Genomic DNA, 15396 nt, shown 5'->3' on the forward strand with positions numbered 1-15396 from the left:
CCGCTTTACTCTTTGGCTTCTTTCCAGGTGTTTTCATCTTAATTCTTTTTTTCTCTTTCTCGTGACAACTTCTACTTTTTCCACTCCTTGCTCTCGCCGTGTATCTGAGCTTAAAGATGTTGTAACTCCTTACTTGACTGTGTCGTCCACCGAGGGATTCAAACAGTGATTAGTCCCGAGGTCAACTTTTCCTTCACGCCTTATAGAGCAGTCGTCTTAAATATTTTTCAAGTCAAGGACCCCCGCACTGATGGAGGGATGGAGCAAGAACCCCCTGCTATATATGATGTTTGAAGTGTGTTTTGTATTAATCAAGAGCCATGTAAAAATGTACCGTGGACGTAAGCATTCAAAACAAAGCTATTCAAATAATACACAGATTCAAATGTTTCATTTTTTTTTCAATGTGCACCGAGCCACTGCTATTTATTAAGATACCTTGTCAGTTGATACCAATACCAACGTCAACATGGTCAATTGCATGATAATCTCTCATACAAGCTATTCAAATTGTCATTTCTATTTTGAACATACAGTGGGGAGAAAAAGTATTTGATACACTGCTAATTTTTCAGCTTTTCACACTTGCAAGGCGTGTAGAGTTCTCATTTTTATCAAAGGATCTCTTCAACTGTGACGGGATCTAAAACATAACTCCAGAAAAACACACTGTATGATTTTTAAGTAATTAATTTGCATTTTCTTGCATGATATGAGAATTTGATACATCAGAAAAACAGAACTTCATATTTGGTACAAAAACCTTTGCTGGATATTACAGAGATCAGATGTTTCCTGTTACCAAATTTGCAGACGCTGTGGCAGGGATTCTGGCTTCTCCAGATCCTCCAGAGTAAAAGTAAAAGTAAAAGTACAAGTGATCTTTATTGACAATACCACCATGTAATGGGCATTACATAGAGGGATCAAGATTTTGTGTCACCAAATTCCAAATGTGCAGTTAAAAAATTAAAAACACACACGCATCCACACACACACACACACACACACACACACACATCTTGCCAGTCACATAATAAATAGATATAAGATACACAGCAGACAGACATAGGACATACACGTTAAAAACAAGAAATAAATGTGAGGTAGCCTATTTTCCTTTTCTAGATATAAAAGTGCAATCAATATGTAAAGTCCATCAATATGGAAAGTCCATCATTATGGAAAGTCCAATTACCACGAAAAAGATTTTGACAAGAATTAACCATGAGCTGGATAACTGAGAACCTCCATAGGCATACCAGAGAGTTACACATAGAAGTTAAATCTTCTTCTTCTTCTCCTGTGGGCTTTTCCCTTCAGTGGTCGCCACAGCGAATCAACTTTCTCCATCCAACCCTATTCTCTGTATCCTCCTCTCTCACACCAACCAACTTCATATCCTTTCTCACCACGTTCATGAATCTTCTCTTTGGTCTTTCTCAAAACCTCTTGCCTGGCAGCTCCAATTCCAGCATCCGTCTACCAATATATTCACTATCCCTCCTCTACATGACCCAACCATCTCAGTCTGGCTTCTCTGACCTTCTCTCCAAAACATCTAACATGTGCTGTTCCTCCGATAGACTCATTCCTGATCCTATCCATCCTGGTCACTCCCAAAGAGAACCTGAACATCTTCATCTCTGCAACCTCTAGTTCTGCCTCCTGTCTTTTGGTCATTGTGACCTTTATTACTTATATTATTAAGTGGTAGCATGGCAGGTCACGCTAATAGGATAAAATAATTGCGGAAAGAGACGCTCTACTTTCAATTCTCACAAGAAACAATAATATGAAGGATCTATTTAAGAGGTGGTTGACACAGTTTGATTCCACTAACATGTTTTTCAAGTGCCCACCTGGGTCCTCTCTGGGGTCTCCAGCTTCCTCCCACCTTCCACCCAAGGAAAAATGCATCTTGTTAATTAAAGACTATCATTTATCCATGAAGGTTAATGGTTGTCTGTCTCTATATATGGAACTGTGATTGACAGGTGAAGGTCCAGGATTTCCTCTCCAAAAGCTAGGATTGACCCCGGCTCTCCAACACAAGACTGTGTTTATGATAATCCATAGAGATGGTGAATGTGTAACAATAGGTATTTTTTTCTCTCTCTCTTGAATTTAATCCTCCAGGAGATAACAATGGATGGTCCCATCTCTTCGACAGCTATTTTGGGATGCCCAGCCATGACACTGGGATGAAATCCAATGTGTGCTGTAAGTACAATGTTGTTGTAAAATGATTTTTTAAAAAAAAATTTTTTATGGAGGATGATTTTTTATGGTCACGGTCAACATGATTCCACAATGGTAATAAGCAGGATAACACTCTAGGAAGAAAAACCCACAGAATTTCAATATTTTAACATAATTAAATTCAGCCTGGGGTCTTGAAATAAGAATTTAAACACACATGAAATGTGTTGTTCCAGTACTGTAGAATTTTTTTTTTTTTTACCATGATGGCCGTAACAGCAGATAACTCTGATTTTCTTGTCCCTTCATGTTTTGCCATTTTGGGTAACGAACTCTGCACTTCATCAACTGGGCTTATGGCAAATTATTGTTGTGATATAGAATTTACTGCATGCAGGTTTTCATTCACCAATACTTTTATTATTTGATTTTAAAATGACAAATAGTAACCGTGAAACACTGTACAAGGACAGCTTCATACCACTTACAAGGAGCATCTTGTACATTTCTGGAGTGTTACTACAGGGGGTGCAGACTGCGTCAACTGCGGCTGACATCGCACTTCCACGCCAGATTAACAGTGACAGCTTCATCTTTGTTCTTCTAACACACTGTCACTCCTTTTTCTCCGTGTTCTTTGCTCTTTTATTTGTTTTTTTAGTCATTTCAGACAATGTACAGTTTAATTTAGTTTAAAATCCAAAACCTTCTCCTATCCATTTTCTGTAGCCTTTTGTCAAAGGTGAGCAAAACGCCAACGGTTCTCGTGAATAACATAAAGATAATCTGCAAAATGAATATAGGGCTATGATAGGTCGTGAAACAAATAGTGTGTTAGTATAGAACTCATATTTCAGACAGTTTAGCTTATCAGGCCGAAGCGCTGCAGGCCGAGTACCTGGAGTCTCACTCTACGCACACAGCAGCAGACACTTCAGTAATGTGATAGTCTCTTCTGAAAGGAAAGTAGAATAGAGGGGTCAGCTTAGTTTCTTCAAAAACTAAGGTTAGACTGATTTGTTCGACAGTTGCCTTGTATCCCAATTCAACTCACACCTCTCTTATCAAAGCAAACAAAGAGTTAGACCCTCCGGCTGAGTGAGCTCTGTAAATAATGCGTCTAACCCCAACCAGAAACTGAAAAAAGCCATTGTGTGAAAAAGGACCATCCAAAGAAATTACTTTATATTTTCCATTACCGCCTTTAAATACATTCATGTTCTGAAGGTACCGCTATAAGTACAGGGCAGCAAATGTACTATTGTAAACATGCATTACCATCTTCATTCAGCTGTCTCCAGAGCAATAGTTTCTGTGCAAGTAAGAAGAACCATAAGTGGTTGGGGAGCTGGTATTGGGTTAGTAATATTTTGTTGTCCCTGCAGTATATTGCTTGGAAATTAGCCTTAATTATCAATGCATAAGGAATAAGTATGTTTGTAAACAGTGATTTAATATTAAAATCCTGCTTTGTTCTTACTGAAATAGTGGGTATAGCGTTCTTATGCACTCAGTTGCAGCCGTTAGTTTTCTCTAATTAAATATACAGTGCATTATTAGTAAGTGCTTTAGAAGTTAAATCACGATTTAGTACATTTTTAGGCTGTGTACATGAGGCAGCAAAAGGCAGTAAGTGATCGACACACAGTTGCAGTTCAGCATGTTTTTGTCTTGTACTGCCTGACTTCTGAATGCAAACTCAAATAGCTTTTATGTACCTGCATCCTGTCCTTATCTCTCATTTTATAGACTGAAATTTGCACATTTAATGTAAGAAGTAGATGGAGTTAGAATTGAAATCAACTTGTTTCATTTCTCAAGCATTTACATCAAAGAAATAGAAAAATGCATTCAGACCAAATGAGTGAGCAAGTGATTTTGTGAGCTAGGGGACTGTGAAGGCTTTCAATGAAGTGCAAAAGGAAGTATTTCTGAAATGGGTAAAAAGAAATCAATAGGATAGCTATAATAAATCTGAAAATATCAGTATACCTGAAACCCGCAGCCTAGTTCCAGACATTGCAGCTAAGACTCTCAATCATAAGGGTATTTTGTGAAACAGCTATAGATCCTAAAAGATAAGTAAAGAAAATTACACCAGTCTCTCAAATGTTCAGGGAAGTCTTCAGGTATCATCATATCATATCTGTTACATTGCACCATCAAAATAAGCCCAAAAAAATTCTAAGCTGGTTTAACCTAAATACAGCGATGTGCAGTCAGGGGAGGCAGGAGAGGCCGTGCCTCACTTGCCAATCTGGGACAGAAAAACAGAATTAAATGGTTCTATTTATCAGTGATTTGCACTATCAAGGTATTTTTCATTTAACGTCACCAGTTTTAGATTGTTTTTTTATTCCAAATCACTGGATTTTCACATTTACTGTTCAAATACTGAGAAGAGACCTGCGGCGAGGCAGCGGACTATTAAGCCTCAACGTAGATTGTGCAATGACGGCCGACTGCTAGCATGCTCTGCAGTAAGACCGGATTGCTGTCTCTCTGTATTTTACTATTAAAATGCAAAAATGCTCTTGCTATATGAACTACATTTGAACTACCAATGTCCAGTGTTTTTTTTTTTTTCTTTTTTTTTTTTTTTTGTCGACAGCTACTACTTTATTTTGCTGAGCGCTCATTAAACAGCTGCCAACAGCCACTAAGTGAGGCACGCAGTTCTCCTGCCTCAGGGTAGGGGAAGAAAACTGATAATAGATTTTAAACATTTTTTAAACAGATTTTAACTGCTGCCAATCAAATGGTGAATAAGCTACTCTGTAGGATTCATATGTTTGCAAATCTTATTGTGATGAAGTCAGTGCCTCACCAGCCATGATTGTCACTGCCGAAATATATTTAATACGCTTCACCCCACACAGCTCCTGTCGTGACACCTCACAAACTTGACACGCTGACAGATTGATCAACCTATGCTTTGATTCTTCCCCTCCTCAGTGCTGGGCGTTTTCCCCGAGCTCTGCCAGTGCCGAGACCTGGAGCTGGACTGTGACAGTACTCAGCTTCGAGATATTCCTTTGGTGGCGATGAACGTCACTATGATGTAAGTGAAAAGAAATAACTCCTTTTGTAAAGTTTTACATGAGGAACCCATCTTAGCCAGTTATTACAGTTCAATGGCAGCACAATTTATATCTTATATAAATTATTTTCAAAGTAGTCCAATGTGTCTTGTGTAACCGGTTTTTCTTTTTGTTTAGTCTTCCCTCGTGTAACCACGTTTTCTTGTTCTTGCTGTGATTAAATTCTGTATGGTATCTTTTTGTTTGCTTTTTGGTCCTCTAAAGGCTATTTGTTTTTTTTTGTTTTTTTTCTGAGGGTGTGCTTTTTTACTCCAATGTCTCAAATTTTAATTTGAGACATTGGAGTAAAATTCCACCTCAAAATTATAAGAGGTATTTTCTGTATGGATTCTGTGCAGACTTGTTATATAATTTCAATATTTTCATCAAAATTTGCCAATCTGTCATCAAAGATTATCCAAATGAGAATATAAAGAAAACTTTCAAAAGTTTTCCTCACAACAAAGATCAGACACTGACATGTATTGATTGGATCCTGCCATGGCAAAAAGATTTTTAATGGGTTTATAATTTTTTTGTTTGTTTTTTTATTATTATTTGTCTGCTGATTCAAGGAATTTATAGACTAATAGATTAAAGAAATCAAAAAGAATATTCCATTTAATTTATTGTATCAGTGGAAGTAAATTGCCTGAAATAAATTGGAAGACCTGCTGTGATATAACTATGTAAGAGGCCACCACAAAACCTGCTATTATCTCAGTGAGGGGTTTTTTGTCGCATAAAAACAAGCTATTGCTTTGCTGAAGTTTTTTTTAATGTACAGCTACACCAGCTCGTTAAAGTTTTCCATCGGAAAGCCCAATTTATTCTAAATGTTTGCTGTTTGTTATATCATGCTATCTTGCCGATTATCTAAACAAGTGTGTAAATTCGCAGTTATATAGCTCACCACCTTTTTGAAAGTAATCTTACAATGTTCTGCAAATGTTTAGAGTTAAAGCATCAGTAAAAACAATGTAGAAATATACATAAGATAATATATATATATATATATATGTACATATATATATATATATATTGAGGGTTTGTTCCTTTTTTTCCCAGAAAAGGAAGGCTGTAAGGCAGTCGTATTTTAGGAAGCATTGTGACAGACTGATGCCAAAACTCGATGTCTGGAAGAAATTATTTGTTTTCATAAACTCACAGAAATTCAGTTTTAAAATGAATAAACAAAGAGATCCCAGACAAAAATGAATATTTCTTTGCAATAGTTTGAAGGGACCTATTCATGATTTCTTGTCATCTGAAAGCAGGATAAAATATACGGTAACTAAAATAAATTGGACCATTGAGTTTGAAACTCAAAATAATGACAAGGGCACAAAAATAGAAAACGGGGAACAGACTTCAACTAACTCTCGACAACCAGGTATGTTTACACTCAGTACCTTTGTACGTCTGTTGGCCATCTGCATCAGTCATTCAAAAAGGAGAATCAGAAGATCTCACTTTTTTTGAGAAATGTCTGTTTTTCAAAAGTTGCCCTTTCTCCTGAGCTCATTATGCAGCTGTTTTTAAGTACATATATACATTTACATGAACAGGACTGAAAATTAGAACATTGCGATAAAGTTCTTTATCTTCTGTAATGCAATTACAAAAACAAAAATGTCATACATTCTGGATTCATTACACATCAACTAAAATATTGCAAGCCTTTTATTATTTTAATATTGCCGATTATGGCTTACATCTTAAGAAAACTCAAAAATCCTATCTCAAAATATTAGAATATGAAAAAGTAATTTTTGTTCTTTTAATTGCATTACACAAGATAAAGAACTTTATCACAATATTCCAATTTTTTTCACTGTACGTGCCTGAGGAAAAGTTGCTGGGGGACCATTGTTGCGAGGAAAAATAATTGAGCAAATTTTTTTTTTTTTACCTTGCTCTTCCCGAGAACCACAGAGCCGCCTCTCTTTCTGTTTTGTAAAGAGAGGAGCCAATAACGGTGACATGTCTCGCTGACAGCTTGCACCACTGATTTGCTGTTCATTACACCCGAGAAGCCACTGACACAAGGGGCTACTGGAAAGCATGATTGTCAATATGGCTGCCATGTTGGTCGGGGGCTGAAAAACTCCCAGCGCTGTAAATCATGCAAGCAAGCGAGTCTTTCTGGCTCCGCTGTCTTGATTTACTCCACAGCGTTCACCTGGCAGAGGAGACAGAGTTGAGGAGGAGAGACCCCGAGAGATCGAATAACACGGAGCAAACAACTTTAGAATTCACTCTTTGGGGCCACACGCACCAAAATGATGTTGCAGGAATTTTCAACCGATCAATATTTTTCATTAATCGCGGTAATGATGCTTTACATCTCCGCAAAATGTGGCCGCAGCCGTCACTCTTTGGTCTTTTTTGTTTCCCGGGCGAATCATCCCGTTCTAATAAAAAGTCACATATTCACACTGAAAGTAGGCGGTCATTGAGTTTGACTAATGTTCTTTTCTGTCATCTACCCCTTCCTTAAAAGTCCATTCTCTTTTCAGTCTTTACTGTCTTTCAATCAACTTTCTCCATCTTAGATTCATGTGTATAGACATTCATTATTACAAATTGCAGCCGCTTTGTTAGAATGATATTTACTTGAGAGAAGATTTTATAAATACTGATAAATAATCACTTAATCATAAAATAAGACCCTTTGGAGACCATAAAAATACAAGGGAGAAAAATTGCAGTAAAATAGGATAAATAGCTGATATATGAACCACATTTAATTACAATTCACATTTGACATTTATCTCTCATTTATTATAAATCACATGTATTTTATTCCATTCCACCTGTGGAGAGTCTTATCCCTGTAATCACTCATGCCATGTCACAGTATGATTCTTGCACGTGTATATCTTTTTATTTACATTTCTTCACTTGACTATATTGTCTATAAGACGTTTTGACTATGCGTCTTTTTATGTGATATGTACTTAATGTGATTAATGTCTAGTTTTTGAATTGCTGCTGTAAGACTGACATTTCCCCTTAAGGATAAATAATTACTCTGTTACTTGAAACTGATAGTTATGTTCACTGTGCTCCATATTTAGGCGAGCATGGGTGTTAAATGTATTGGTTAGCTCAATTTTTTTTTTTTTTCTGTAACAGAATATGAACTGGCTGTCAAGACAGCCTTTGAAATGATGTACGAGCAAACTCGACCCGCAGCCTCTATGAGGCTACATTAATAGATGAAACTGACCGTCCCAAATGGTGTGAGATGGTCTGCTGCCGTATTGTGTCAAAATTGTGTTTTTCATGGAAGGAAAGTTGAAAACTGCTCAATTTGTTCTGATTTTGTGCCGTCTCCTTTTCTTCAGGTCTCTCCAAAGAAACCAGCTTCAAATACTGAAGGCAAACACGTTCATTAAGTATCAGAGCTTACGAAGACTGTGAGTTTCTTGGCTCTTCTAACAAAAGTCTATTTAACAATGTATTTTCCCGTTTGTTATTTTCCTGTTGGACAGCAGAACGCTTTTTCTGTCATTTGTTTCATCATGGTATCCACAGCCATTCAGCGGGGCATAATTCTATCAGGATGTCAAGGAGTCGGAATAAAAGCCCTCGGGTGACAAAAACAGTAATCAAGTTTCAAAATTACAAATCTGATGTACACAATCCTAAGAGCGACGATTGGATCACTGAGAAACATAATTGTTCTCTGTGCGCCGACCCATTCATTCATGTCCCATCCAACTAATACGGTTTATCAACTGTAGACAGTGGCCAACTGTGTCGACAGGAGAATAGACCTCATTCTTCTTCAGAAATCGTTCGGCTAAAGCCCGTACTTACCATTCTGGTGTTTTCAATGGATCGAAGAGATCCTCTTATTAATGTCCAAAAATGGATGAACGCCGTTGAGTTCACAACATGGGGTAAAGGGTCTTTGGAGGTTCTCAGTCATCCAGTTCATGGTTACCTCTTGTCAAAATCTTCTTATCGTAGAAACATGTGGTATCCAGAGACAAAGTCAAGCATTAAATTGTGTTTGTTTGGATTAAAACACACTTTAGCTAGAATCAAAGATGTGTGTGTGTGTGGAAACAATGGAGCCTGAACAAGTTGGATTTTTAGCGCCAATAACAATGTGATGGTAAAAATAGCTGCTAGAATTTCGAGAGGGAAGGCAGAAATAAGTGCCTGCCAGTTCACATGCAACAGGTGCAGTAATTTCTCTGTATTTTATTGTCTCATCAGCACATCGCACACTTTCACGAAAGACGTTACAAGGGCTTTTGTCAGTCATGGCATATGATAAACTTCTCTACAAACATTATATCGGGCACATACGGAGAAACAGGAACAAGTGCACAAAACACAACCTAGTTTGTTAGTGTTGAGAGGTGAGGCTCAGCCTCCCCCTGCCTCTCTGACTCTACATCAATGTTTATACATCACCCTCTTACATCCGTTGTACCATAAGATCCCATTAAATACTCACGAGCCACCATTTGCACCTGATCGTGTACATATTAAAGAGTTGCCAGTCCCCTAACATATAAAATATTGGTCCTTAAAATTGCCCTGGAAGCCACACATGTGTTCATATGGATATAAATCTGTAAAAGGCAAATAGATTGGTATAGATTTTTTTTTTCATTAACAATTGTTTATGATTGCTATTGTGTTTTGACATTTTTAACCCTGAAAAATGGGCATAACAGTATAAATAATAGAACAGAAGGCAGTTTTTGACAGTCTCACCTCAGGGATGATGTTGAGACAGTATTAGTCTATCATTCATCCTTGGGCTTTTGGGTGATTCACAGACTTCTTTGTGTGCTTGTGTAGGTACCTCCAGCATAACAAGATTCAAGATGTGAGTCCAGATGCGTTCAAAGGACTTCATAATCTAACAAGGCTGTAAGACTTTGTGTCTGTCCAATATTCTTTGTTTTGTAATATGAATCCGCTGTTGTCACAAGCCCATTGAGTTCAGTTAAATACAGTGTTGTGTCTCTTAATGAAAATCCCAGGTATCTCATTTTAGTATTGTCGTTGGTTTTTTTTTTGTTTTTTTTTTTAAATTATTTTCAAGTAATACTTTCATGTTTTCCCTGACTTTAATGAGGTTTTGTATTATGTGAAAAGAAATGAGGGAGGTTGTTTGCTAGTTTTTTGGATTTGGATTTTGGATTTGTTTGTTGGATTCTTTGCTTATTTTTGATCTGTTTACCGCTTGTACCTATTGATATTAGTAACTCTAGCTATCTAGCCTTTTTCAAGAATTCATTCAGAAAAAATAGATTAAAAAAAAGTAGAACATTCAGTAATTTTTACAGTAATACAGTTACTTCCAGCAAAAGAGGGTGCCTGACATGACAAGCAAGCAGCTGGATTATGACACTGACAGTAATCCTCTGCCAATTAACCTCCACTGAACTGGCTGAACATGGAAAATAAAACAAAATAGTTTTTTTTTTTTTTTTTTTTTTTTTTTTTGTTTAATGTCTTTAAGTAGGAAAAATACTTGAATCCAGTATAATTGTGAAAAAGTACTGTTCGTAGTGACGACCAAGATCAACACAGACGTCAGTGATGCGAAAGAGCTTGGCGTTGGACTGTGGGCCTGGTTTCGAGCTGGAAACATAATAAAATAATAATATATGACTGATCGTAATTATACATTACTTTAATGATGCATACAGTATTATTCCTTACTTCAACACCCTTCACCTGCAAGTCTTGAGTTTTGTTGTAATGTCTTCTTTCTAATGTCTTATTACGTTGCCTACATGTGCTGAGGTGTTTTTTCTGCAGTTGCATGTCGGCCAAATGCACTGCAGACAGCAAAGTAAGAATTTCATCGTACGGGGACACACATATATACATATATATATATATATATATATATATATATATATATATATATATATATATGTGTGTGTATGTAGGTTTCACAGCAGGTTGGAGAGGTTGAGGCTGTCACTTCAGGCACTTCGGGAAATAATCTATGATTTTTTTCTACTGTAACAAAAACCTTTTGAAAGAAGCCATTTTATTTTATGTTTCTTTTATTGGGGGGGATTCAAGATGCCTTTGTTAAAATAGACTCTGCCCACCAGTTCCGAAACTTGTGACACACTCAGGGTCTGAGACTCTTATAAAATGACACAGCTGTTAAGAAAGAAAAATAAATAAATGAAAATGGAGGAGCTCACTGGCCCTAACTTCAATCTTCAGCTTGAAAAGGCACTTCTGGGATGATCTGGAACATCGATTTAGCGTCTGTTTATACTGCTATAATCTTAAGGACAGTCTCCTTGAACATTGGAGGCTCTTTCAATTTTAAACCCAACAGAATAGACAGATTAGATCCTCGGGCTATGAAAACCCATTAATTGATTAAAGTTGACCATCTGAAGCTGCTTGAACATTGTTGTGCCGGCTCTTCATTCGTTATTAGGGTTTTAAGCTATTGCTATTCCTCCAAAGTACAAGGGTATAACAGTGCCGTCCCGGGAGCCAAAGTGCAGCCTCAGATCTTCAAGCCGGAGCCCTCTAGCCGTTACAGACCAGCTCTGAAAAAAAATTAAAAAAGATGAAAATAGTGAAGACCCTGGCTTTAAAAAGGCATTTTACTACCACGAGTCCGACAGCGTTGTTTTCTGAGTCGTCCGGTTGTACGCAGCTCATCGGATCAGTCACAAGATGGCATTTGTGTTTATATCCTGCCCTTTAAAGTATCCGTGTTGATTTCCTGTGCAAACGGATCTGTTCTGTTTTCAGGTACCTGAGTTTCAACAAAATATCTGTCCTGATGCCCGGAGTGTTCAAGGACCTGCACAAGCTGGAGTGGTTGTATGTTTCATAATGAGTAACTGTGGTTGATAAAAGGGATGAAGCATCATCCCTGCTGTTTCAAAATTAATACTGTGAAAATTGAACACAACCAAACCTAGCTCTTTTATTCTGTCTTTTTTGTAGGATCCTTGAAAATAACAGTATACAACAAATATCCCCCATGACTTTTTCGGGGCTGAACTCCCTTGTGTTGCTGTGAGCATCGTTTTTACTTTCTTTCATGGATGAAGTTTGCAGTTACTTATTCATCAATATTACAGAGTTTTGGGAACATTCACCCATTGCTGAGTGAGAAAAACTTTTTTTTTATTGTTCTCTATTGATTGACAGGGTTTTGTTGAACAACTCTTTGACAAAGCTTGATGATATCTGTCAGGAAATGCCAAGATTGAACTGGCTGTAAGTAGCTTGTCTAAAATCTATGCTGTCATGACAAAATGGCATTTCTTTTGATGACTTCATTTTGTATCCATGCTTATGTGTCTGGGTGTGTGTGTGTCTGTGTGTGTTCCATGTTGCAGGGATTTAGAGGGTAATCTCATTGAAACCGTAGGTAACCGGTCCCTCTGCTCGTGCAGCATGCTGACTGTTCTGTAAGTATGAATTTGCATGATCTAAGATTATAAAGGAACTTTCTTTACCTGTTCGTTCTAACTTGCTTTTAAATGTTGAACAATGTCACCTTCATTTGCATTTGAAGGGATGCAACCCGTACTGACAGTTCATTGAATTTGGCTGAGAGTCTGTCTTATTGCGATAGTGTTATGACTAGTTTTGTTTTTCATTTCATTGGGGTTTCATTTCCGGCTGTTGCCAAGGGTCCTTCAGCGGAATAGAATACACCACATTCATGAACAGGCATTCTCAGTGCTCCAGAAGCTTGGCGAACTGTAAGTATTAGCATCATTATTGTGTTTATGATTGTTCAAACCATGTGTTTGTAAGTTTTGATCATGTGATGTTAGCCATTGTAATGCACATGATCTTATCACAAAGTGCAAAGCTTTATGAGTATCAGAAAATACTCGGATTGTTGCTTTAACTAAATAGAGTCTTTTATGTGGTCAAAATGTGAAAATATAGCCTATCTATCTGTTTTTGTCAAAAACTCGTACATATCAAATGCTTAATTTACAATCTTGTCCGAGTGTCTTTGGTGATCATTAAATTTCACCAAAGTCAACCAAACTTCTATGTGTGTGTGTGTGTGTGTGTGTGTGTGTGTGTCCAGCGCGCACACACACACACACACACACACACACACACACACATACGCTTCCCTCCATTTCAGTACACAGATGCATACATACATCACTGAAGTCACTCCTTGAGCACAGTAATCCATGCAACTCTGAAGAAAATTAAGTTACTAAATTAAAAAAAGCCAAAATCTGTGTAACTCTGAAGTCTTGAACACTTGCTGCAGTTAAACTGTTCAGTAGCTTCTGCCCGACTCCAGAGCAAAAGGCGGTAGACACAGTGCGGTGAGACCCCTGCCACCAATGACTCAGCGGGGAACTCTGCCCGCTGCCCCTCTATTACGGTTGAAGTCATCGCACCAAAAAGAGGGTTTTAAACCATAGCTGCTTCAAATATCTAGAAACAGAAATTATGCCGACGCGGAGACGACGAACGAGGCCGACTGCTATACCCTCGGCAACCATCAGAAAATCATCAGCAAGCCCCCGCTCATCGTCCAAGGACCACTGGTAGATATCACCAATTCTCCAAAGAAAAAGGAATGGTCTTTGACACCGTGGGGACTGGAAGGGGTTACAAGTTTAAATATGAAACAAGTGTCTATTTTTTCCGATGGTGCGTGGAAGTGCGGTCGTCCTTAACCAACGTGGCCCCCTAATCCTGCAGGGACTGGAAAGTGCTGTGCGAGGTTATTTACGAAGAGGACAAAAAGTCTGCTACACGAGTGTGTGTGGATAGCCATCAGGAAGCACCGGCCTGCCTAACAAGGACTCTTTCCCCAACGCTGTTTGGCAATCGAGAAGTTCAACTTCACGCCATATGTTCTTAAGAGCCAATGTCAAGGATAAGCTGCGATATGAAGGAATCTGATGTTTTCAGAGGGTGGGAGCATTTTATTATGGAATGGATCCTTGTCATCTCTGTGAAAGAAACACTTCCACCCCACACTCAACCGTCTTCACACTCCACTGCATGACACTGACACAGCATCGAACTCTGAGCTAAAGAAGCACGGAGTACCAGACCGTCCAATGTAAATACCGCAAAAGGCTGTTTTCCGTCATCCTGACTCCAGAGCCTTCCCCTCGCCCACCGCTGAGCCCAATGTTTCATCCTCCCCCGACCGAGCCAGAAGTTTCACTCTCGACCGTCACCGCAGAGGCTTCTCCTACTGACCCTCACCCGCTGCTGAGGTTTCACTTTTGTCCGATGCCGAGGCTCAACCCGAGGCTTTTCTCTCCTACAAGGAGGATTCCTTGGAGGTTGATCACGGGAGGATGATGCCGAGGAATCGAGGACAGATCCAATGGATGACACGAGGATCTGCCCCATTTTCACTTCTATATTATTTTTCTAACATTTTCAATTGTATATATGTTTTTCTTTATTGAAGAAACATGCATATTTTATCCTTTATGCCAGGGGTGCCCACACTTTTTCGCCTCGTGAGCTAATTTTCAAATGACCATGTGAAAATGATCTACCTCCACTATCCACTAAAAACGCTGAATATATATGTATTTATATATCTACTGAGTATACTTACAATAAATGTTTGTGGATCTTGCATCACTGCATGAACCCTTATGGCACACTACAACAGAGTACTTTTTTGGTAAATACCTTATTCTGATGACTTGAATGGAGTCAGCAGCATAGCTGAAGTTAGCTGGGCGAAAAATGACTGCTGTTCTGTCAGCAGGGATTTTAGTTCCTTCACCTTTCTCCTTCTAGGCTCACTTTTCAGAGGGAAGCCGGCGTTGTACTTTTTATGAACTGCCTGAAAATGCCGCTCCACATTTCCCTTATGCGGTATAGCGATGGCAGACCGGCAGATGAGGCAAACGCACTTTGAAAATGACGTAATAAATAAAGAAAGTCCACCTCCCATCCCATGTGGAAGTGATATATTTTAGTCTTTTTACTCGGTCCAGCTCCCCTACTCATTTTTAGACCCATAAGTTTAGAAGACATAAATTGGAGGCTAACTCTCTAGCTTGCTAGAACGCAACGTTATGTGCACATGCGCAGTGACGCCCGTGTCTACCTTTTAATGCCATGCGATCGACCAACACCA

The 15396-nt window shown here is 38.4% G+C and overlaps 1 protein-coding gene across 1 annotated transcript in view; it reads left to right on the forward strand.

Annotated features, from left to right (window-relative positions):
- rxfp1 (relaxin family peptide receptor 1) overlaps nucleotides 1–15396 on the forward strand; it is an 89776-nt gene that overhangs the window by 47222 nt on the left and 27158 nt on the right. The window contains exons 3-11 of the mRNA XM_086158546.1: nucleotides 2140–2223; nucleotides 5158–5263; nucleotides 8633–8704; nucleotides 10107–10178; nucleotides 12045–12116; nucleotides 12243–12314; nucleotides 12450–12518; nucleotides 12641–12712; nucleotides 12938–13009. Of these exons, the coding sequence (XP_086014672.1) occupies nucleotides 2140–2223; nucleotides 5158–5263; nucleotides 8633–8704; nucleotides 10107–10178; nucleotides 12045–12116; nucleotides 12243–12314; nucleotides 12450–12518; nucleotides 12641–12712; nucleotides 12938–13009 (691 nt within the window). The remainder of the gene's footprint in view (nucleotides 1–2139; nucleotides 2224–5157; nucleotides 5264–8632; nucleotides 8705–10106; nucleotides 10179–12044; nucleotides 12117–12242; nucleotides 12315–12449; nucleotides 12519–12640; nucleotides 12713–12937; nucleotides 13010–15396) is intronic.

This window comes from Fistularia commersonii, chromosome 13, assembly GCF_037954325.1.
Source record: "Fistularia commersonii isolate RoL2024-O1a breed Wild chromosome 13, RoL_Fcom_v1.0, whole genome shotgun sequence".
Classification (NCBI taxonomy): domain Eukaryota; kingdom Metazoa; phylum Chordata; class Actinopteri; order Syngnathiformes; family Fistulariidae; genus Fistularia; species Fistularia commersonii.